The 26,074-nt window shown below is 45.0% G+C and overlaps 1 protein-coding gene across 6 annotated transcripts in view; it reads left to right on the top strand.

Moving 5' to 3' along the window:
* The window catches only part of LOC109889966 (transcription factor COE3-like), a 73,759-nt gene that overhangs the window by 23,424 nt on the left and 24,261 nt on the right, over positions 1-26,074 (top strand). For 4 of the 6 annotated variants that reach the window (XM_020481834.2, XM_020481833.2, XM_020481835.2 and 1 more), the window contains exons 7-8: positions 20,523-20,604; positions 22,490-22,607. In XM_020481834.2, the coding sequence (XP_020337423.1) occupies positions 20,523-20,604; positions 22,490-22,607 (200 nt within the window). Of the gene's footprint in view, positions 1-20,522; positions 20,605-22,489; positions 22,632-26,074 lie in introns of all 6 variants that reach the window. The other 2 variants (XM_031823578.1, XM_031823579.1) reach the window with 1 other exon arrangement.

The following is a 26,074-nucleotide window of genomic DNA, read 5'->3' on the forward strand; positions in this document are numbered from 1 at the left end:
ACAGATAGTGAAATCAGCATGCCATGGTATGATTCATTTTACAGTATGTGTCGAGTACGGTGTGTTAATTGAAGATAGAGAGGTTTGTGTTCAGCAGTGTAGCTGTGTGCCAGGCAGAACTGGGAGAGACAGAGCTCTGCTTGTATCAACTCATCCACTAGCTGACAGGCCTGCAGCAGGAGAAAAGGATTTCTCCAGATTGAGTGCCATTTTCTCTTCTTTAACAAGGAACTTAGTGTGTAAAGGAGATCTGTCAGGATGAAGTGCAGCTTGACTGCTGCCACCCTCCCTCTCTGTCTCTCTTCCACCCCTCCTCCACTCTGTCTCGCTCCCTCTCTCCGCCCGTACCTCTCTCCCACTCCCTCACTATCTCTCTCTTTCGTGCTCTCTCGCTCTCTCTCTCCACTCAATGGTTCCCTCAGGGGATCTTCCTTGAGCATTAGCAGAACACATCCAATGTCCCAGCTACATGATTCCATGATATGATTTGTACCGGGGATTGACAATAATCCCCAAATAAAGTTGAAAGTGAAAGACTCTCAATAAGAGACACAGACAAGCAAAACCAAACCTTTTACAGATTTTCGTTGTCTTCCAGAGCATGGAAAAGGAATTGGCTTTGCATTAGATAATGGCATTTTAGCAACAAATCCAGCATGATGTTTTGTCTTTTATGCTCATAATTAATTCCTACACAGGAACCTCTTTGATATACATAATGCATCACACGCTCATTTAAATGTTCAGTTCCTCTGTTTTTGTAGTAGTTTATCATTACTCTTTACCTCTGCGTGTTTGGAAGAGTATGTTACTCACTTGTAGACAAAGATATCTGCTGGAGTTGCAGGATGTCATAAATTGACAATGCCATTATAGTTACTTCTAAATCCTTTTGGCTCAGCATTTAGTAAGAGCTAACTTTTTACCTCAAGTGGACAGGGATGAGATTCACCTGCATGTTTGAATCAGTCTGCTAGCTTCAGAAGTTTGGGTTAAAGAAGAAAAACACATCCAGGGCTAATTTAAAATGTACTCTTGCATCCGTGATTGAAAACAGCCTCACAGGTGAGCAAGAGAAAGACAATTAGTGCATTTCCGCCAGAGAAGGAGCTGCATACTAAAACACACTGAGTACTATTTCTCCATCTGGCCCCTAGTGTGCAGGGAGCAGCAGCTGAGGTCTGGTTTCAGCCGTCAATCACTGCAGCCTCGCTGTGGGGTGTGGATCCTGGTGAGATAGCCTAGCGCCAGTCATTAGCCAGCGCTGCCAAACTGTACTGGGAACTGCCCTGCCCCACTCTTCACGGCGGTTTAAATATCCCCAGCACTGTGACAGGATCAGTTTAGCGATGTGTTGGATTGATCTCCTCTTTAAAGTTTGGCCTGAGGCGACTCTAATTGGGAACGAGGCTGACTCCCACTTCCCTCTCTCCCTCAACTGTCAGTCAGTGCTTTGTTTACTGAGGACATGCCCAGACCTATTTACTGAATAAAGAGGAGACGTGGTGAGGATGCTGCTGATCACACCGAGGCCCACAGCGGGATCTCACCACTCTGGGGAGGGAACTCCGTTTTGGACTTTTTCGGCTACTGACAGTTAGCTTCCACAGTAACCATCACATGGAAGAGAGGTTTGTTTTTTCTCTGTTTATCCTATGTACCCTACAAGGCATGGAGTACAGACAAGGTGCTTGTATACCTCAGGGGAATTATTCTGACACCTTCCAACAGTATGCAACATATGAGAGGATGTTTACAAGGAAAAACAGAGGAGGAAATGTGTTTCACTTCCACCATCTTACATATGCTGCTTGTGGAAAATGAAAACCCAATTTGACAATCCTCCTGAGATAGCTGGAGATTTCCTGATACACAGCAGCTTATTGTATTTGTTCAGCTTGCTGTAGGGCAGAAACCCTGAAATCTATAATCCCCTAAAACCTTATAACCAAACCATCTGCAGGTGTCTTGGCTACTGCCTTCCAGTGGACCGTTCTGGAGGAGAGTGCTTTCGCCCAATAGACCACTTCCTAGTTCCTTTGAATGAATGCCTCCTCAGATTAACATTCTCGTTTAGGATGTTTTCAGTGGCGGTGAATGACAGAGCCTTTGGTTGCGCTGAAGAGGCAGGTCCATTGATGCCCATAGGGATTTCTGAATGATGAAGTGCAGGGCCAGCCACTATCAGAGGAACACAACACTGCTCTTAATAGAAAACCATTTAACAGGGAGAGGGGGGGGGGGGGGGGGGGGGGGGCTTTCTGACACTCTACTGATAAGAGGCAGCTCTTCAGAGGTGATGGCGGTTACAATGAAAGACGATGGGGTGATGGGAATACAATGACACACATGTTGCGTCTGACAGCCGGTGATTTAGACGTGGGGGAATAGCTGGGCTGGGAACACAGTTTCTCTACGAGCCCCCATTTAACGCCCTAGCATAGCATCGCCATAGTATCAACTAAGATACGTGTATATGTAGATTCTACAGATATATATTTGGCCACTAAACTCTGGGCTCAAAACAAAAAAATGCTTGTCATATGTACCTACTGTGCTGTACATTGTAGTATGAGCAAGATGAGGAGGAGACGAAGAGGGATAGAGAGGAGTGAGAGCAGTGTCTCAGAGAGAGAGAGAGAGAGTAAGAGAGAGCGAGAGAGAGCTGTCAGTTTGAGGAATGAGTAGGATAAGAGGAAGGGAACGACTTGGCAGATGGGCAGAAGAAACCGGCAGCGCACTTATCAATTAAACATGTAAACAGCGAAAGCAGGCAGGGACAGAGACAGTTAAATAAACATTACACCACACTGGAATTACGGTACACTCTGAAAACGCCACCATTTTAAACCACCATTTCCTCTCCCTCCTTAGTTCCCCATCCTTAACCCAGTCTTAGTTCTCCATCCTTAACCCAGCCTTAGTTCCCCATCCTTAACCCAGCCTTAGTTCTCCATCCTTAACCCAGCCTTAGTTCCCCATCCTTAACCTAGCCTTAGTTCCCCATCCTTAACCCAGCCTTAGTTCCCCATCCTTAACCTAGCCTTAGTTCCCCATCCTTAACCCAGCCTTAGTTCTCCATCCTTAACCCAGCCTTAGTTCTCCATCCTTAACCCAGCCTTAGTTCTCCATCCTTAACCCAGCCATAGTTCTCCATCCTTAACCCAGCCTTAGTTCCTCATCCTTAACCCAGCCATAGTTCTCCATCCTTAACCCAGCCTTAGTTCCCCATCCTTAACCCAGCCTTAGTTCCCCATCCTTAACCCAGCCTTAGTTCCCCATCCTTAACCCAGCCTTAGTTCTCCATCCTTAACCCAGCCTTAGTTCCCCATCCTTAACCCAGCCTTAGTTCTCCATCCTTAACCCAGCCTTAGTTTCCCATCCTTAACCCAGCCTTAGTTCCCCATCCTTAACCCAGCCTTAGTTCCCCATCCTTAACCTAGCCTTAGTTCCCCATCCTTAACCCAGCCTTAGTTCTCCATCCTTAACCCAGCCTTAGTTCCCCATCCTTAACCCAGCCTTAGTTCCCCATCCTTAAGGTAATGAAACAGATTATTGTTTCAGGGCAGAACTAACAGTCTCCTACTGGAACAGACCTCCCTCGATGAAAAACTTTAAATCATGAATGAGAACCCCAATCCTGTTGACATTGTCCTCTTTTTGTTGTTGTTGTTAGGTCTTTGAAACATGACTGGTTAATTATGGACTCCTACTGTGGCAGGTTTGATGCACGCAGAGTTGGAGCTCACCAGGAGATCTGAGATGTATCTGTAGGAGAAGAAATGAGTAAAGGGAAATTGAATTAACATTCTGTCTCTTTTTCTTTCTGTCTTATCTCTCTCTACGTTGAGTGCATTTGTGGTCAAATGGGGGGTGAATATCCCCACTTTGACATTCAGCGCAGATGCTATCACGTAGCCTTAGTATTTAAGAACACAGAGAAGGCAGACAGACATCTGTCAGTTGTTGTGTTTGAAGTGAATGTGAGTCGGCCGCTGAAAAACACACTGGACACCAGCCCATTCAGACCACAACGTCTCAGGTGTTTACAAACGGAAGAGAGAGTGACAGCAGAAACCAGAGATGAATGGATGACTGGGGTTGATCTCCAGTCCTCATCCTGTGTGTTAAGTTATTCCTTAGCTGCTGCCCCAGTGGGGTGCAGGGGATCAGGAAGTGCTATCCAGGCAGCAGACAGCCCCTGATAGACTCCATATGAACACTATAGTATGCACAGAGATTTTGGGCTTGTCCTTGCCTGTACATAACTTCTGACTGTATGTAGCAGAGTAAAGTAATATCATGCAAATGAGTGGATGGCAACATTAAAAGTGATTGCCAGTAATTATGATTCTCTGCAGTTGTTTAGTAGTATAGCAACGGCAGCAATAGTACGGATAAGAGGTACACAGTAGCGGTGGTTGTATAACAGTGTATTTTGATATCATTGTCAGAGGAGTGGCCATAGTCGTGTATCCTCTGTCAGCGCTCCTCAGACCTGTATCTCTTTCAGACCTGTATCTATTTCAGACCTGTATCTCATTCAGACCTGTATCTCTTTCAGACCTGTATCTGTTTCAGACCTGTATCTCTTTCAGACCTGTATCTCTTTCAGACCTGTATCTATTTCAGACCTGTATCTCTTTCAGACCTGTATCTATTTCAGACCTGTATCTCTTTCAGACCTGTATCTATTTCATACCTGTATCTCTTTCAGACCTGTATCTCTTTCAGACCTGTATCTATTTCATACCTGTATCTCTTTCAGACCTGTATCTATTTCATACCTGTATCTCTTTCAGACCTGTATCTCTTTCAGACCTGTATCTATTTCAGATTTGTATCTATTTCAGACGGGTATCTATTTCAGATCTGTATCTATTTCAGATCTGTATCTATTTCAGACCTGTATCTATTTCAGACCTGTATCTATTTCAGGTGGCGTGTCAAGTGAGAGCAGCTATATCTGGCTGGCAATTAAGCAGGCCCTGCCTCCCCTTGATGCTTGATTAGTCCGATTGATGGAGGAGGCCATATGTGGTAGAGTCAAAACTTGGCAGCCAGGCTCCATCCTCCCAAATGAGAGGCTGGCAATAAAGAGGCAGGCTGCCCAGGGACGCTGCATGTATGTGGGCCGGCAGCGCCGTGATGTGGGCCCCCTCTCTTAGGCCTTTCTCTGGAGGCCTAATGGCTGCTGTACTGTCCGGCCAAGTTCCAGTAAGGGCCAGAGGTGGAAACTGGCTGGGGGTGTCACTGTCACTGGACGACCCCTCTGGGGTGCGAGCTGCAGGCTAGAGGGGGGAGTGGGGTTGGTGGTGGAGAAGTGGAGAGAGCCGAAAGCCATGGCCTCCTTCCCAGTCTGGCTCGGAGACAACAAAAAGAGAATGCTTGAGAAGGGGGAAGCAGCGGGAGGAGAGCACAAAGACAAAGGCGCAGGCAAGGTCAGCCCAGCTAATGGGCCTGAGCTGTAGGCTGCCTGGGGCGAGGCACACTTCTGTTCTCTCTCCCACACCACATCAGGCCTTCAAACACCCCCAAGTCTATTTCTCCTCTCCTCTCCTCTCCTCTCCTCTCCTCTCCTCTCCTCTCCTCTCCTCTCCTCTCCTCTCCTCTCCTCTCCTCTCCTCTCCTCTCCTCTCCTCTCCTCTCCTCTCCTCTCCTCTCCTCTCCTCTCCTCTCCTCTCCTCTCTCTCCACATCCTCAGGTGATGCACCCCCCAAAGATCCAATGTTGGTTCCTTTAACACACACCTATTTTAAAATACACACAAACACCTACATGGTATTGCCACGATGATGTGTGGGGGTATTGACGATCACTACTCTCCTTTCCACAACCCCCAACCCCCATAGCATATCCTAGTCTCCCCCCCCCCCACCCCCCCATATAATTCTGTCAATCACTAAGGAGCTGAACTCTTCAGCTTGGTCTGCTATCCCCTATAGGGCATATTCTCAGTGAGCACAGGCAGGCAGAGAGGCAGGCAGGCTGGCAGGGGGTGGACTTGTTCAAGGAGGCACAGTGTTGTCAGGTTGGCTGCCGCTGCTTGGCTCCCCTCACAGACTACTTTAATGTGCAGCGGAGTAGAATAAGTGAGTGGTTGTGGGCACCAGCTGAGCTCAGCCTCCTCTCTGCCTGGTCGCAGTGGGGCGAACTGCTGCCACCTGACACTGGGCACCCCGCTCAGGGCTCCTCTTGGCAACGTGGCACAGCACACATGTCCCCTCATTTGGATGAAGATTCAGACGCACAGCACACAAAAGCTTTGCTCCATCCCCCCCGTTGCCCCCTGCACCCCTCACTCCCTGTCTCCCTCAGTTTCTTTTTCTCTTTCAGTTTTGACAGCATCATAATAATCTGGGTATCTTCTTGATCATGCCCGGTATTTTCTATTCTTTTATCCCCCATCTTCTTGGAGACGAGTTGGAAATTGCCTGCGTCAGGACTTTGCTAATTAAAGTCATACTTTCAAAAATGCCATAATAACTGTTAATTAGCTTGATGCTATTTTCAGCATAATTTGCTAATTAGTGGAAAACCTGTACAGCGTTTCTCTCTAATTACAGTATGGCTCCGCACGGCGCATCTGTGCCTTGACTCCAAATGATACCATTACAAAGTCCCATATTACGCATTCTCTCAAAACAGATAATTGCCTCCACAGATACTGAGAAACTTCAGTCAGCTGATTTGATGGTAATAAATGGACAGACACAGACACAAGCCTCCTCTAGTTCATGTTTACTCAATATGGAAAGGAAAACATCTTCTGGAAGAGATGCAGTGATTTGGGAATATAATCTATCTAACTGGTAGAGTGATTTGGGTTGGGTGGGTAAAGCACATTTGACAGGAAACTGCCAAAATCAGATAATAGTTTCAACATGAAAACAATAGTGAAACAAATTCCCTACCGATCAACCACCTGCCTCGTACAATCTAGCAAGTAGAGAATCACATAGAATCTCTACATGACCGAAGGATGACCCTAGAACATGTATACCAGAGACAAATTAGGACTTGTTACATGTGGGGACTAGCATGATTGGCGTGACCTTTGACCCCTCTCAGCTGTGTCCATCCTCCTCCATGCCCTGTGCCTGACAGCCTCCAGCAGCCTGACAGTGGTAGCATCGGCGTCAGCTAATTAATGCACCACTCCAGAGCCCCTTTCATTTATGGATTCTGAAAGGCATTATTAAATTAATTAAAGTACCAAGAGTTAGTCATTATGAAATCAGGAGGTTTACATGGATGACAGCGTTTTTGAATGAAACATCCCAAAGTTCCTCACAGGAGATACCCGGGGATGAGTGTGGGTACCTAGTGCGACAGATGTTTGCCCCCCCCCCCAAGCTAACCTGTATCACAAGCAATTTAGGTCTCGTTTGGGGGTTTCAAAACTGAGAAGGGGAGAAGGGAAGGTTCAGGGTAGCTAATGAGCAGAGAAAGAGAGGGGAAAAGGAGGTCACAGGCTCTGTTCATCTGTAGATTGTACAGATGGTACTTTTTCATACAATGCAACAATGAAATATATTAATTCTAAATATATTTTCAACACTGACACAAACAACAGTGGTTTCTTGAACCTGATCTTTTGAAAGAGCTACAGCTAGATTGTTGTTAGATCATTATGGCCATGTGATCTTAAAGCTACAAACGCTTTGAGAAATAAGGTCCTTAAACTCTGGCTTAGTTGAAGTGCACAGAGCAGAGTTGAGTGGCTCACTCAAGAGCTTGGACGATACACTTCTTTTCATCTGTCGACTGGAATTCACAGAGAATCTCAAGAGGCTCTCTATCTCTGTCCTCTCTCTCTCCCTTTCTCTTCCCTCCCTCTCTCACCCCTCTATCTCTGTCCTCTCTCTCTCCCTTTCTCTTCCCTCCCTCTCTCACCCCTCTATCTCTGTCCTCTCTCTCTCCCTTTCTCTTCCCTCCCTCTCTCACCCCTCTATCTCTGTCCTCTCTCTCTCCCTTTCTCTTCCCTCCCTCTCTCACCCCTCTATCTCTGTCGTCTCTCTCTCCTTTTCTCTTCCCTCTCTCTCTCACCCCTCTATTCAGGAAGTTTGCCAGCAAGTGTCTTTGTTTACAATGCCAAGGGAAAATGTCAAAGATGTTGAAAAAATATTCTTAGACTCTTTTCTTTTTTCCTTTTTCATCTTCCTAATCTAACAGTTTACTGAATTTGATAAGTGTCCTGTCAACATGCTAATCAAATTACTTCGGAACCAAAATTGACAGTTTTCATTAATTATACAAGATTATTCTAATTGCAATTCAAATTTATTCATTCCGAACAGAAGGTATTCAGTAATATTTTACAAAATTTGCATATTAAATGGAGGGAGTAGTGCATTATGTATGGTAATGTATGCACAGTTTCTTATTTTTAACTTCACGGCCATATGTGGTGTCGTTGTAGGAGCAGGTGAAAAGTCTAAGTGTGTTTAATTTGCTTGACAAACATTGGGCTGGAGCTTGTCAAGGGGATTATTGTGAATGCCAATCTTTATTCCCTCTTTATTGATTACCCCAAACTCTAAACATCTGGATGTAAATGGCACTGAGAGAGATTAATTGAATCTTGGGATTAGTCAACGGCTGTATCACTATAAATTCATCTAATAGCATAATTGAAGTGTGCTGTATAAATAAATAATCTTACCTGGTTTCATCTGGGTTTATTGGCACATTTAAAATGGTTTGTAGAATTAAAACATGGGGATTATAAGTAATGCAACCTATCATGTAACCTTGATTTAAATAATATACCACTATCTCAAAGTTTCTTCCTTTGTCCATTATTTACAGCTTTAGTTGCAATGCTCAAAGCAGGCATTATGTTTGAAAAAAGAATGGGTTCCTGGTGTAAAACAGCCATCTTTACGCAAAACCTCCCAATTTCCTCCTTGTTTTTATTTCCTAGAGTGGCCACTGAAGTGCAACCAGCTCACTGGGACGCTGCTATATAAGGAGGTGTGTGTGTGTGTGTGTCAGCTCCGCAGGCAGAGACTTGTACTGTAATGTAGGCGTAATAATTATCAAACAGCATCGGGGGCTCAGAGTATGGGCTTAACAGTGGGAAAGCATGTTTGATGTGTAGAGGCAGCCCATTGTGCATCCATACAGGGTGACTAAATCTCACGGTTCAGGGAGCACATTAGTATGGCACTACAGTACATCCACCCGCGTTCTAAAGGTGATTTCCATTTAGACGCACATTTCCTCATGAAGATAAATATGACTGGAATTGTAATTTCCCTGAAGTAAATATAATACAAATACAACATAACACAGAGTCAGATCAAGCATCCTAATAGATTACTGGCATTTTCCATTTGCATGGTAAGTGGTGAACCTTGTGGTGGTCTAGCAAGTAACAAATTGAATGTTTAATCCATCTCAAGGCAGATTGAGGATCTCAACAGACTGGTGCGTAGCTGCTGTGAGTTTTCCAGTGACTGCTGGTACATTAGATATTTGTTGGAAATTTCAGCTCTTTAGGGGCTTCTGGAATGTCTTGGCATAGCTAGAAGTGCCATGTGACAGATAAGTGTAATTTCTTATCGTTTCTAATGGCGTCTGTTATTTCTCAAATAGGCATTTGGACTTGACATCATTTCTAGTCATGCATGACTCTATCTCTAAATGCTACTAAACAGCTTCTAAATACACATTTAGTTGTTTAGTCAATACTTGCCCGGGCACTCAGTGTAAGCAAGATTAACTCAAACCCTCTCAACATCTCTTCTAAAGTGTGACAAATGTATATTTCTATATGGCTTAATCTGTTAACTATGATGTTTATATGATACATTATTACAAACTAATTAAAGAAATCACTTCGATATAATTAGTCAGGTTTCAGGAAGCTCATTAGTAGTAATTTGCATGAGAAATAAGCCCTGTATTGGTGCTTCTAGACGGAGGCCAGAACAGTGTTTCAGTTCCACATCAACCCCCATTGTTGGTTGTCTCGGCTGTCTGAAGCGCCCTGAGATGTTTTCAGTCATTGCCCCTAGAAGCAGCAGGGTGTCTTTCAACCGATTCCTCCCCTTAAGCAAGTCAACCTGTATAGGGAAGAAGACTAGTACACAAGCCAGGAAGAGTGAGAGGCAAAACGTGATCTGTTTATCTGTCAGTGTTCCTGACAAAGAACTGAGCTGACAAGTCAGGGTTTCCCTCTGTGGAGAAGGTGGGAGGGGGGCTTCTGCACACTTACATGCCCACTCTATGCCCAGCTTCATGTTATTTGCAAATCACACTCTTTTGAAACTCACACAAACGGGTTAGACATGGAATGCTAGGAGTTTGTCAGCTGCCTTCACAACAGCTAGTGATCGCTAACCGTGTGCGGTTCAGTAGGAAGCAGCTTTCTCTTAGCATTTGCCTCGCTGTCACTTTCCCAACACACACGATGCGTCTTGTTCATGCTGGGCTCAGCAAGCCTACTGCTCTGGGAGGCATCTCTCCCCCCTCAGAGACTTCTCATCCCCCCCTTTGGACTGAAGGAATCAGAATCTTACAATGACATAAACTCCCCCAAGAAATCATACTCCAAATGGGAGCTAAATGAATCATGCAGAAACATCCATGAAAGGAATCCACATTTTATGATTATCCCTCTCACCATGCACTGAGGACAGATGGATGTAAAAAATAAATACATGAAAAAGGTTTGTTTATCCTCTATACTATTTTCCCACCACGGACAAAATCCTCTCCTAAACATCCTGACAGAGAAGCACTTGTGTAGCGCTGATGTCGCAGAGCTAGCTGGCCTCTCTCTCACAAAGGTTAAGGTATCATTAGCTTGCTCCATACAATGGCCATTCAAGCAGCTCACTGCACTCCTCAGGACCCCTGAACAATGTTATTATTTGTCTCAGAATTATAAAGACAGGGTTTTGCAGGAAACCCGACAGGCAAAACCCTTTAGAGGTAAATGCTTCGGGCGGCTTGTGGGGTTTAATCTTGTTCCATTAGCATTAGCTTCTTTCTCTTGGACACAAAGACCATAATACATGTTCAAAGGTAAAGACTTTGGTTCAAAGTAAATGCTTTGTGTCTCAGGAGCCATTGACTATGTGAATTAGTGTGGAGGCTAATTATTTTATTTCTTATTCAAGAGTCAATATTTCCCATAGTTGACTCCTCAATATCCAGATTTTATACTATGAAATGTACACTGGGAGATGTGAAAAGAGGACCATCACAAATGCCTAAAGTACTTTTAATGTTGTTCTAAAGAAGCTTCTATTGTGCAGAATGGTAGAAAACGAGCATATTTCAAGCATGACCTGAATAAGACCCTTAAGACCCTTAATATGGAAACCGCAGTAGGGGGAAACAGCGCCACTGGCCGCCCCACCACCGTTGATATTGCTTTTGTTGTTGAGATGATGAGCTGCATGGTAACAAAGTTGCAGTACATATTGTGCTTTTCTATCGCGCGTGCCATGATGTCCGAGGGGAAAATCTGTGTTGGTTGTTTTCAGTGACTGCTTTGTTGTTGTAATATCGCAAACGGACGTGGCTGTTTCACCATTAAAGATTCCAGATTTAACCAAAGAATATTATAAATCACACATGTAAGTAGGAGCAAATATTTTCCCTTGATTATTTTCTGGGTTTATAGTCATATTGTCAACAGTACAACAGCTGTGTGAAGTGTTCCTATGTACTAACTGTGTGTGTGTGTGTGACTCCATGTGTGTGATTCATTCCAGGGCGGTTTTAGTCCTTATAAAATATTCATTTTGGTTGTGCAGGGCCCTGTAATTGCCATCTCTCACCCTGAATTATTTATACCTCGCACAGACTGACAAAGCTTTGCCATACGGCCCCAGATGAATCAGAAAGCAGTCATCTCTGCTGCCAACAGCACTAGGCTTGCACACAAATATGGCAGCTACGTCTCTCAGCCTGGCCCGTCTTAATTTGACATTTTCTTTCCCCCCTGCTTTTTCCCTCGGAGCACAGAAAGGTTACCTGTTAGCTTTAAGCACACCAACCTCTCTCTCTCTTCCTCCATCTCTCTCTCTCTCTTCCTCCACCTCTCTCTCTCTCTTCCTCCATCTCTCTCTCTCTCTCTTCCTCTCTCCTCTCTCTCTCTCCTCTCTCTCTCTCTCTCTCTCTCTCTCTCTCTCTCTCTCTCTCTCTATCACTCTCTCTCTTCCTCCATCTCTCTATCACTCTCTCTCTTCCTCCACCTCTCTCTCTCTCTCTCTCTCTCTCTCTCTCTCTCTTCCTCCATCTCTCTCTCTCTCTCTCTCTCTCTCTCTCTCTCTCTCTCTCTCTCTCTCTCTATCACGCTCTCTCTTCCTCCATCTCTCTATCACTCTCTCTCTTCCTCCACCTCTCTCTCTCTCTCTCTCTCTCTCTCTCTCTCTCTCTTCCTCCATCCCTCTCTCTTTCCTCATCTCTCTCTCTCTCTATCATTCTCTCTCCATCTCTCTCTCTATCACTCGCTCTCTTCCTCCATCTCTCTATCACTCTCTCTCTTCCTCCACCCTCTCTCTCTCTCTCTTCCTCCATCCCTCTCTCTTCCTCATCTCTCTCTCTCTCTCTCTCTCTCTCTCTCTCTTCCTCCATATCTCTCTCTCTCTCTCTCTCTCTTCTCTCTCTCTCTCTCTCTCTCTCTTCCTCCATCTCTCTCTCTCTCTCTCTCCTCTCTCTCTCTCTCTCTCTCTCTCTCTCTCTCTCTCTCTCTCTCTGTGCCTTGCCTACATGACAGTCCACTGTGGCTGTGTTTTGAGACAGACTTAATGTGGCAGCAGTAGCAGAGTGTCTGCCTCATGCTTTATGATGACTGACCAGTCCTGACAGTCACTTTAGATACATGTATTATACATTAGTAATAATACCATGTAGAAGTATACACACACAAATATGCATACGCACAGAACAAAGGCAATGCGTGCACACCACACACACCACACACACACACACACACACACACACACACACACACACACACACACACACACACACACACACACACACACACACACACACACACACACACACACACACACACACACACACACACACACACACACACACATACACACACACACACAATACACAACTCCACAATCACTATGTAGCTCTGTTGTCAGTGAACGGTCAAAGCTGCCCACGCTTGGCTCCTCTGTACAGCTTCTGGGTTCTACTGTGTCTTTCTGCAGCCTGATCACTCCAAGGTGCCTGTGGAGGAGAGGGCAGGGGGAGCCTTCCAGGCCCTTCCAGGCACCCCAACAGTACGTCCAACACCCTAAATACTGCTATTCACTCCAGCATCTGCTTATCTTCCATCTCACCAGTGCAGGGAGGTGTTGACTGGTATTTCCTCAGGCCCCAAGCCCAGAATGCTAAGCAGTAATCAAAGCACAATATTCCCCCTAGAAATACCCCTTTTCACGCTGCTAGACCAGCTGGCTAGCAGTTTACACATTTAGGATAAATATAAACTCTATTGTTGATGTGCGTGATTATTTTATAATGTCAGCACCCTCCTCACCTGTATTGTGGATAAGGTGTAAGTAACAATAATCTAAAATTCCAGTAAGTGTAGAAATAGTACTGGTTTTATCACTGAAACTAGTTGTTGATTCATTTGGAAAGTAAAGCCACACTTGACAGAAATTATTATTTGTACTTAAAACATTGTACAGATTTCGCAGATTCACTGTAAAACAAAGAGTAGCAGACCCACTATACCGTTTCAATAGCTTGTTGTGTGGTGACGGCAAAGAGCTTTGGGCTAATCATGTAGTATGTGCTGAGTTAAAGAATAGCCAGTGATGGATAGTTAGCAGGGCCACTGAATCTCTATCTAACTTGTAGACCCGGACTGGAACCTGAAGGGAATCAGCTGAAGATGGTTAGGGGGTGTGTTTGATATGAACCATTTGTGAGACAAGCATTTCTCTTTGCTCGAACAAGAAACTGACAGAGTTCAGAGAGGGATAGTCAGGGAGGTAGGAAAGGAGAGGGAGAGCGAGAGAAAGAGAAAGAGTTCTCTTCTGTAATGAGTCCTGCAGCCATGAACTAAATGAAGAGGGATTGACAGATCTGGGGATCCTCAAGTAAAATATTGTCAATGCCAGTCTGGCCATTAGAGAACAGGGGGGTGGTGGAGGAAAGGGTATAGATGATAAAGGGATGAATGGGGTGGTTTTATTGTTTGTGTGTCTCAACAGCCCACCTCCCCAGTTATAGGGAATTGTATATGTTGAACAGGAAAACAATGATAGTGAAATGTTTCAGCAATAGCAGTCTCAGAGCAACAGCCCCGAGAGTGGAAAGGGTTAATTTTCGTCAACCCAATAACATTAGATCGTAAGGAACTTGTTCCATGATAAAGAAGTGATAGGATATGTGGTGCTGGTCCCTGGGCACTTATGGTTGTACAGGGGTAGGGCAAATAGTGTTAATGTGGGGAAGGGGAGGAAAAACAGCTGTAGCTGATGAGAGAAGACAGCAAGCAACCAGCGTACGACAGCAATGTACAGATTACTCAAAATCACTCTGGAATTTGAGTCTCTCTCATCAGCATGGTAAATTAAGATGTGTCAGTACAGAACAACCCACAGGTAGACCAACAAACTTTCTCCCTTTTTATACAGGAATATTTAGTATAATAACAAGCCAGTGTAATGGAGCCTGGCCTGTCAGAACAGGGGCTTGAGTGAGTACACTTCATAGTAGAGTGCCTTACATACTGGAGCTGGAAGGGATGCAGAAGGCTTGACATTAAGACCCTGGCGTTTTGGAAAGCCAATACGTTATTGACCTGTGTACTACCATCTCAGTGAGGAGCTGCTGTCAGCAGATCGTTGTCGGGCATTGTGAGACGCTGGTTCCAGGTCTCCTCCATCCTCACCGAGGCCCATCGCTAGGCTCATACTGGGGTCTGATTGGCTGTGGCTGGGTGGTGGTCGATACGCACCGCCCTGCAACGATGACTTCACTGTCATAGCTGCCGGCTGTGGACACTCCTTGGTAGTCATTATTGCTGGGGTGCCAATCAGGATCTACGGACTGTCAATGCCTGACACTCATGGATGTTTCAGTCTATCTGTCAGTGGTGAACTTCTGAAATGGGTGGCGTATCAAACACTATGAAATAAATGCTGTATGATACCCTGTTAGTATTGTAAAAGTCCAGAAATAATACAATGGAGTCAATACTTCCCATTTTTCCCTGAATCAAAGGCAGAGGTGTCAAGGAGTGGGTGACATCTCCCCCCTCCCAATTAGCTTAGCTCCTTAAATCAGGAAGCGTCTCCTCACTTCGTCTGCTTGTTTTCTCCAATTCTCCTCTATTTGATGGTGGGAGAGGGTCGAGCTAGAATTAGGCCGAATTAGGTCTCCCTTTGAGTGTCATCCTAAAATGATCACAGTAGAGATAAATCAGTCAAAGTAACAAAGTCTGCCCTTTTCTCTTCAATTACCAGGCATGTGAAGCACACGGAGTGGAAACCGCCGAGCCCGCTGCATTACTAAAGAGACAATCTATTTCCTCTTTGACCAGAGGGAGAGAAGCCATTATGGCATGATTAGTAGCTAGCCTCGGCAGAATGGAGAGCATGGAGGTACAGGCTACAGAAGAATACTATTAATTGCCCTAGTCTCTGTTAGAAGGGGATTGTTTTAACATTGATTTGTGGGCTTGTAACTCGGGGTGTTGGAAGATTAAAGCTGATGTCAGGTCGTGGTTATTCTGGTAGAATTCCGAAAGGGAGAGGGTTGTGTCAAAATGAGCATTTCTCTCCAGTCTATCTCTTTAGGCTTTCTTCCCACTTAATAGTTTTCTCCTCCCTTCCTCTCTCCTACTCTTTTCTCTCCCTCTCCGACCACCACTGCCTCTCTTTTCTCTCTCACCCTCTCTCTGATGAACTACAGCCCTTTTCTCTCCCTCTCCCTCCTCCACTCTCTCTCTTTTCTCTCTCACCCTCTCTCTGATGAACTACAGCCCTTTTCTCTCCCTCTCCCTCCTCCACTCTCTCTCTTTTCTCTCTCACCCTCTCTCTGATGAACTACAGCCCTTTTTCTCTCCCTCTCCTCCTCCACTCTCTCTCTTTTCTCTCTCACCCTCTCTCTGATGAACTACAGCCCTTTTCTCTCCCTCTCCCTCCTCCACTCTCTCTCTTTTCTCTCTCACCCTCTCTCTGATGAACTACAGCCCTTTTCTCTCCCTCTCCCTCCTCCACTCTCTCTCTTTTCTCTCTCACCCTCTCTCTGATGAACCTACAGCCCTTTCTCTCCCTCTCCCTCCTCCACTCTCTCTCTTTTCTCTCTCACCCTCTCTCTGATGAACTACAGCCCTTTTCTCTCCCTCTCCCTCCTCCACTCTCTCTCTTTTCTCTCTCACCCTCTCCCTGATGAACTATAGCCCTTTTCTCTCCCTCTCCCTCCTCCACTCTCTCTCTTTTCTCTCTCACCCTCTCTCTGATGAACTACAGCCCTTTTCTCTCCCTCTCCCTCCTCCACTCTCTCTCTTTTCTCTCTCACCCTCTCCCTGATGAACTACAGCCCTTTTCTCTCCTTCTCCCTCCACCACTCTCTCTCTCTTTTCTCTCTCACCCTCTCTCTGATGAACTACAGCCCTTTTCTCTCTCACCCTCTCTCTGATGAACTACAGTCCTTTTCTCTCTCACCCTCTCTCTGATGAACTACAGTCCTTTTCTCTCTCACCCTCTCTCTGATGAACTACAGCCCTTTTCTCTCCCTCTCCCTCCTCCACTCTCTCTCTTTTCTCTCTCACCCTCTCCCTGATGAACTATAGCCCTTTTCTCTCCCTCTCCCTCCTCCACTCTCTCTCTTTTCTCTCTCACCCTCTCTCTGATGAACTACAGCCCTTTTCTCTCCCTCTCCCTCCTCCACTCTCTCTCTTTTCTCTCTCACCCTCTCCCTGATGAACTACAGCCCTTTTCTCTCCTTCTCCCTCCACCACTCTCTCTCTCTTTTCTCTCTCACCCTCTCTCTGATGAACTACAGCCCTTTTCTCTCTCACCCTCTCTCTGATGAACTACAGCCCTTTTCTCTCTCACCCTCTCTCTGATGAACTACAGTCCTTTTCTCTCTCACCCTCTCTCTGATGAACTACAGCCCTTTTCTCTCTCACCCTCTCTCTGATGAACTACAGTCCTTTTCTCTCTCACCCTCTCTCTGATGAACTACAGCCCTTTTCTCTCTCTCTCCCTCCTCCAACTGATAGCTGGCTGGGCCGATCATTTCCTCCATGGCGGTCCGCTGAGAGCCTCGCTCGTCTCCCGGCTTTGGAGGAGTTGCTTTAATTAGCCACGTTAATATCCCCTTCATTGGCCTTAATATCACTCTACACCTTCCTCCATCTCCACGGCCACCAGGGTCCTCCTGTCCTGTCTCTAGCTCAGATTATTGAGAAGGATAGCTTTAATCAAACCTAATTGCAGTTCATTCTTTCTCTCGATCCCCCCTTTGCCCTCCGTTGCCAACATCTAATGGCGTCGTCGCCTTGATTTCCCATTAAAAAACAATTAAACAACCTCGTTTTGGTCTCTGAGCGTGCCAAAACACCAGCACAAAGTTCTGTAGATATTTAAGAAGTAAAAGAGAGAGGCTGATCTTAATTGCTTGCCTTTTCACCAAGGACCAATTTACAGTGTGCTCATGTAGAATGTTAACCAACTCTAATGTAATGATGCTTTACTGTTGCCACTAACATGGACTACTGTTAAAATGAAGCTTATCTGTTAGCTGGGAAATTGTGGTTAATCGTCTTCATAACAGTAAACATAAAAGACGTAGTTCACGATAGTACAGCTGACATCTATTCCCAAGTACCCTTTTCTGTTTATTGCTTACTTTTTGTTTTACTGCAGTTTTACAGTTTGTAATTGTACAACAACACAACAGAAGAAAGTACAGGAAAGCCCCATGTTAAAAATAACATGTGGCTTCAATAACGTCTACGTTTTGGCAAGAAAATGTATATTTATATATTTCTTTTTTTCGCACAAAGGTGCTAAACATTTAAAGCACATCAATCTTGGACAAACACACACGCGCGTGCACGCACGCACGCACGCACGCACACACACACACACACACACACACACACACACACACACACACACACACACACACACACACACACACACACACACACACACACACACACACAGGTGCTTACCCACACACACACTCACACACTCACTAGTCTAACCCAATCTATATGAGAGGCGACAGACAAATAAAAGTCGTATTTCAGGTCTGCTTTCCGCAGATGTCTACTGCTCTACATTACGACTCTTTGGGGAAATAAAAACAGGGTCAGGGAATTAGAGTAGATAATGGTCATTTTGATGATTGGCCAACAGATGCAACCAAAAACACACTGAACACAATCAGGCAAAATGCACTAACGACAAGTCAGGTTTTATTATGGTCTCGCCGCACACCAACAGGCAATCAGCATTTTGGCGTGGCTTAAAACATTTTTTTTTTATTGATGTCGGGGCCAAAGCTCCTTGGATGGCGAGTGAAAATATTTTCTCACCTCTCATGTTCTTTTGGGCTGGCAGTGGTGCTGAGGGTTATTGGAGTCTATTGGAGAACGCTTCTAAATGACCAGTGCATGTATTAATGTGGCCAGGGTTAGGGGGTCGTTTCAAGCCACTGATTTATTGCATTGGCCCAGATCCCACTGTGGAGGGAGAAGGAGGAGGCTAAGTGTTGAGAAAGGACCCTCTTAAGCAGCAAGCTTTACACAAAGCATTCAATACATGATAATGAAATCACTGGCAAAAGTGCCAATTTTGCTTTTCAATGGAAACCATGAAATTGTACATAAAACCAATAAATGGTGGTGACATATTAGCATTACTGTTAACATCAAACTTGGCAGGAGCCCAGTAGCAGGAATCTGTATGATTATGTATATACTGTACATGATGAGGAAGTCAATTACGGTGTGTTGCAGTACATTCTGCTGATATAAGCATTGATCCCACTGTCAGGTTTAGAACATGTTGTTGTCATCACTTGCAGTGGTAATAGGGAAGACATTTGTAGTAGGAGACAGTAAACCAAGTCAGGGACCGTTAAGCGTCCTCCACCTGTCTCCTTTGTCATGTTATCTACTGGAACACGGAAAGGTTATGTTTAAAAGGAGAGCTCACGATAGGAGGCTTTTTCAATAAAATCACAGGGACCTGACGTTCATTTGACGTTCACAGGCAAACACTTGGCAGCTGAAGCGCAGCGAGAGCGAGACAGACAGAGAAAGAGAGAGAGAGAGAGACAGAGACTCAAAGACTAAACAACCCTAGATCTCTCTCTCACACATGACATTTGTTCGGAGACAATTAGCCAGGTTGTAATTTGTGGCATAATTGCCTCACCCACCCATGTGTGCATGTGTGTGCATGTGTGTGTGTGCTTGTGTGTGTGGCGTGAAGCGAAGGTCCCAGGAGTGGCCGCCTAATTGTCTGACAGGACTATAAGTTTTGTGGCACGCTCTCACCTTGTTAGGTCCTTTATCCCTGATGCTCATCAAACAAGACCTGGTCACAGGTGGGCCTCATTTGCCTCCCTATTGAACAGCACAACTTTAATTGCACAGGGGGTGTTCTGGGATTAAATAGGTGGGTGGAATATCAAGTGACTTCCTGTATTCTAGTAGCAGATGGGAGTAGGAGCAGGCTGTGAACTCAGGTGAGAGGATGGTATGACAAAGGGTTGCTGCTAAGGGATATTAGAAGCAACAGAAGATATCTACATTATTTTAAACAAATGAGTAATATCTGGGTTTGATACTGGTGTAGTAGATTTGTAGTTAACAGGTTGAATGGCATGGACCCGTATTGGCTTCAAGTATTATTATTTGTTTTACTATTTTGTAAAACACAAAATCACACCTTTCTACCTCCGCTTGTCATTTGTCGTTACATCTCTCCTGCTTCACTTCCTCTAAATCTTCCTTTTTCTTTCCTCCTTTTCTGTCTATGGTGTTGAATGTACTGTACTGACTGACTGACTGACTGACTGACTGACTGACTGACTGTACTGACTACACTGACTGACTGACTGACTGACTACTGACTACACTGACTGACTGTATTGACTGGCTGACTGACTGACTGTATTGACTGACTGCACTGACTGACTGACTGTATTGACTGACTGACTACTGACTGACTGACTGACTGTATTGACTGACTGACTGACTACACTGACTGACTGACTGACTGACTGACTGACTGACTACACTGACTGACTAACTGATGTACTGAGTGGCTGACTGTACTGACTACACTGACTGACTGACTAACTGACTGACTGTAGTGACTGACTGACTGTACTGACTGACTGACTACACTGACTGACTGACTGACTGTACTGACTGACTGATTGTACTGTCCCCCATGCAAGACTAGCAATACTTCTGTTCCGTTCTATTCTATTTAATTCTATTCCGTTCCATTCTAGTACTGTGTACTTAAATTGGATTTTTATTTTGTGCTCTTTTTCAGATTTTTCCTGAAGTTCTTCCTGAAGTGCAATCAGAACTGTCTGAAGAATGCAGGGAATCCAAGAGACATGCGCAGGTTCCAGGTAACTGAAATTTACACAAAATGACACACGCGCACACACACACACACTCACGGGTTGCATGCACACAGGTTTACACTCACACACCCTTGCAGAGGGTGTCAGTGTGCAGCTGAACACATGTAAGGAATATTTATTGGAGAACACCATCTGACACAAATAAGGATATGGGATTTCAGAGGTGCTATCAATTGTGGTCCTGACAGCTTTCTGAACCACAGCACAGAAGGGAGGATGATCCCACCACATGTAACAACACTGTTAACTCAGGGTTAGCCCACACACACACACATGCACACACACACACACACACACACTAGGGTTGTCACGATACCACGATTATTCACTGTGCAGCCAACGAGAACCATCTGAGAGGTGTTTTCCATTACACTGCGGCCAGTATGAGCAATGAAACGTCTATCTGGAGGTCTGGAATACTCCCATGTCTAAGAGGCTACTAAAGCTAAAATACATGCTCTATTAAATGTGGAGGAGTGCCATTGAAGTTGGTGATCGACATATCCACCAACCACAGACCCATATACCTCAGGAAGGAGGTCAGGCCTGAATAAAGTGGAGGTATCCTATCTGCCTTGCCACAAACTCCAGGGGCCATCAGTCACTGCCAATCATGGGCCTTGACAGACACACCAACCTAGCTTCCTCCAGCAACCCCCAGACATGAAACAGACAGGCTGTTTCTGATGTCACCACTAGACCTCCCTGTTCTCCTTTTCCCTCAGGGGGGTAACTGGACATAACAGAGTCAATGTCTTCACAAACAGCTCAGGTGTTCACTCTACCATTGCATTACTCCTAGATTCACAAGAGACTGGGACATACTGCCCCAGCTATGACAGCTACTGAGCTATCTTTAAAAACCATCTCCCCAAGGCATATGTAACAGGAGGTGTATGAGTTAGTGTTGTATAAAACTTTTACCCCATTTGTATCTTTAAACAAATCTAGATTTACTGTATTTATAGGGAATCAACTAGCAATTATTGTTGGAGTATTTTGGGATGGGAGAGGAGTATTGTAGGCCAAGGCTTACACTATTTTGGCTATCTTTTCTGGTCTCCGTTCTGGTGGCCAGAATGCCGTTTTTCCCAGATAGATTTACCAGATGCTCCACTGTAGGTGTTTCTCCAGCCAAGGTTGTGTATTCTGCCTTTCACTCTTATTACCCCCCCCCTCCCAAAACCAGCTTGAGGCCAGAGAGGGCCACATCCATCATGTGCAGCTTGGCCCAGCTCTGAACCTGTGAGCAAGAATGGAGCTCTTTCACCTCCCTACTCTGCCCCCCTACCTCTTTCCCAACTCCCCCTCTTTCCCCCCAAAACGAACCAAAAAAGCACCCCCCAAATTCCACAGCTACACCGAGGTCACTCACCGGCAAAGAGAACCTGAGAGGGGCTCTCTATTTCCTGCTCGGAAACACTTTCTCCATTCATGGCCTGGTCCACTGTTTGGAGATGTGGTCAAGAGAAAGCAGAACGACAAAAACAAGCGCTATGATATATTGAGGCTTGAAGAGCCGCAATGCCTTCAACCCACAATCGGATTGAATCTCAGCCTGAGTTAGACTTTGATCCAGGGGAAATGTTTGTTGAACAAAGAAGAGGTTCGTTCTTGTTGTTTGTGAGTTCGTCTAGTTTGTCCACCATACGGAACTAGATAGATGAGTCGATCAAAGTGTTCTGTGAATCGATGAAGTCAAGACAACAATCGTCAGAGTGGAGTCAACAAAAGTGATTACAGAGAGTGCTAAATGTTCATGTGGAAATCTGAAAATAGCCAAGTGTGATTACACTGATGTTTTGTACGTGATTGTGCCGCTTTCATACAGATTGCTAAATGACACGCTCTACCTTCACTCTTGTTGCAGGTTGTTGTCTCGACGACCGTCAATGTGGATGGCCACGTCTTGGCTGTCTCAGACAACATGTTTGTCCACAACAACTCCAAGCATGGGCGAAGGGCTCGCAGACTCGACCCTTCAGAAGGTACGCCTCCTTATCTGGAGAATGGTAGGCACCTTTTACATCCTGTTCTTTGTCAGTCCTTCCATTTGCCCTCTGTTCATACACTCTTCTAAGTCTGGGCTGTAAGTCGCTATTTGCCTCCCTCATGCATACTATTTGAAGTGGATTGGAAATTGTATACAATAATCATTCTAAGAATGCTAGTAATTCTGGTAATTTGAATGATTATAAAACCATATACTATTTCCAATCTTGTCCAAGTGTTAAATTGCACATAAAGGTTTTTAACCTATGCGAAACAGGGTAAAATTGGCAAATAAGTCACAGTGAGGTCGATTACCTGTTGCTGGGCACTGCAGTTTCAGCTGAGTGGAGAAATGAGGGGATGAAGAAGAGGGCAGGTGGAGGGAGGGGGGGAGGGGGCGGGGGGACTAGGAGAAAAAAGGAACTTACTGTTTTTCTTCCAACTGATTCCATATGATAGACTGATTGCCTGCTCGGCCAAAAGAGAGGCAAGCAGGACCTCCAAACCATGGGAAATTCAAAAAGTAAAATGCACTGAACATAACCTTCTGACCCCTCCTGGCCTCCTCTCGCAGATGAGAGCACACACAGCTCAGAGATTATGGAAAAAACAGAGCAGACCAATTGTGCAAATTGCTTATCTTCAGATTTCAAGAGGCAATTATGGCTAGGCAAACAGTCTATATACACACACCACTGCCTGAAATGGCCTTCTCTCCACTTTAATAACCATTAATGGTCCTATCACCAAAAGCAAATGTAACGTTTAACACAACAACAGTTCTAAAAAAACAACTGACAAGACAATTAATATATCTTATGTAGTCCAGTCCTAGTGGGGGATAAGCTAATCTATTTGTTTTAGTCTTTATTAATGACTCCTCTACTAGAGGACAAAATCAAATAATTAAAGTCCTGCCTCAAGCATCGAAGTCATTATGCTCAGTGACGTTCTGTTGTGTTGGTGTCTGTGTCTCACGTTTATGACACGGTAGGTGTGGATCGCCTAGCAACCTGCGTCTTAATGAGGAGAGCAATTAAAGAGGTTGAGCCCTCTCCTCCATGTTCCCCCCATCCCATGGGATAGTGTGTGTGTGTGTGTGTGTGCGTGTGCGTGTGTGTGAGTGTGTGTCTGTGTCTGTGTGTGTGTGTGTGTGTGTGTGTGTGTGTGTGTGTGTGTGTGTGTGTGTGTGTGTGTGTGTGTGTGTGTGTGTGTGTGTGTGCATGTCTTTGTGTGTGTGTGTGTGTGTGTGTGTGTGAGTGTGTTATGAGGGTTCCACACAGATTTCCCCTGCCCACCCCTTTCCTCTCCTACTCATTCTTCAAAGCGCAAGAGCAGTAGGCTTGCCTCGCATAACCATCTTCTTTCAATAACACAATCTGTCTTAGTATCTTTTGAGTGCCCAAATCACCAGATAACTTTCATTTATGGAGTTTGAGAAAATGTCACTTAACTATAATACAGAAAATTTAACTTTCCAATATATCTCAATCTATTTTTCATCCCAACATAATATACTTGAGTGTAAAAAACAAACACGTGTGTGTATTAGCATGTACCGTAGCTCTCTAGCTAAAATGTTACTTGTTTGCCTCCCCCACCCCCAACACTCATACACGTGACACATGAGAACAGGATACTCGGTCGTAAAACGTAATCGCATCCATGTCTTCCATAGAGTTCTGACACCAGGCAGGCAGACAGACAGCACCCTTTAAATTAGCAACACATTCTTCAATAAGTGTTCACTGGGTGAGAGCCTCAGACATGGCTTGACTGTCTGTCTGTGTCTGAGAAAGCAAGGCATACTCTCAGTTTATTGTCTCAACGATGGGGTGACAGTGTCAGGCTGCTCAACAGGTGCTGCCCCCTATTGGTGCTGAATGGGAATTTATTTTACTGACACAACTGAACCGTGCATGTTTGAACAGTCAAACATGAATATAAAAAAATCCTTCAATAATACATACACACTTGCAGACTCACACACACCCCCTCATACACACTCACTCCACCTGTTCCTTAGCCACGTTCCACCATAGAGACTTGGAGAATATGGAAGACTCAACATAGAGCCTGCAACGCCCCAGTCATTTGCATGCTGTAAGTGGCTGTAATGCTGTTATGGTTTATGCAATAAAGACAAGTGAATCCAGTCTGCTCCATCTGAAAGATTGCGAGGGAGAGAGTGAGTGTGAAAGAGAGAGAGAGAGAGAGAGAGAGAGAGAGAGAGAGAGAGAGGAGGGGGGAGATAGAGAGAGGGAGAGAGAGAGAGAGAGAGAGAGAGAGGGGGGGGGGGGGGGGGGGGGATAGAGAGAGAGGGGTAACAGATGGCCCAGGGAGAGTTAAAAGGTATAATCCCATCAGCTGCACTATCATCCGACCATCTGGACATCCCACAGCACAATTACAACACATTTCAGCAGGCAGAACAAAGGACGCAACATCGACGGACACATCAGACCTGTTTGAGTGCCTCAGTAGGCCTACTAGAGCTTCAGACGGAAGTTGGCTTTTAGCTCAGATCTAAGATCAGTTTTCTGTACTTTAATGCTAACTTGAACCATTAGGAAGTAAAGGAACCAAAATGTATGTTGAATCTGCACTTAGAGCCATTTGACAACAGTAACATTATTTAAGAGAATGCGCACAGATAAACCAATATTGTTTTAAACTACTTAAAGATGCATTATGTAGAAATCGCTCCACCATTTCCTGATTGCTAAAGTTCTAATAGTTTGCCTAATTTCAGTTTATGTGACAAAACAAGAAAGTATAGTGTAGAGAATTATTGTACCACATAAACCGCTGTGAAATATATTTGCCATAACCAAAAATATTATATTTTTAGCTGTTTGAAAATAGTGTAATAAACCGAAAGTAAAATAAGCAAAAATTTGACTTAAGAACGGGAAGTATCGAAAGTATCGAGTGCACATAGAATAGATCTACCGCTATCTATAACACACATTTCTATGTGAATGTGGTCAGGTGACCTAAAAAGTTACATATTGCAGCTTTAAAAGTACAAAGTTTAGTGATGCACAGACAGGCCTTGTTTTAGCCATCCTCATTCCCTCCCTGCAATGTCTATCATCTGCTGCGGGGAATTGTGAGTGTCTATCATCAGATCGCCTGCGCTGCCTGTGTAATCCACTTGGCCACGGTTCCCATTCAGCACATGCTCCCCTCTCTGTCTGTGCATTGAGACATATGCAAATTTTCAGGCAGAAGGGTGGACGGCTTAGGGCCCCGGTCGCTCCCTCTCCATGGGTCCTTTCTGTGTGTGGGAGGGGGGCGTTGGGATTTCCGAGGTGGTGGTGTGTGTGTGTGTGTGTGTGTATGTATGTGTGTGTGTAGGCTTCTGGCTGCAGCTGCCCCCCAACAACCACCATCAACAATCCCCTCTCTCTCTTTCTCTCTCTCTCTCTCTCTCTCTCTCTCTCTCTCTCTCTCTCTCTCT

The sequence above is a fragment of the Oncorhynchus kisutch genome, linkage group LG4 (assembly GCF_002021735.2).
Source record: "Oncorhynchus kisutch isolate 150728-3 linkage group LG4, Okis_V2, whole genome shotgun sequence".
In the NCBI taxonomy this organism is placed as follows: Eukaryota; Metazoa; Chordata; class Actinopteri; order Salmoniformes; family Salmonidae; genus Oncorhynchus; species Oncorhynchus kisutch.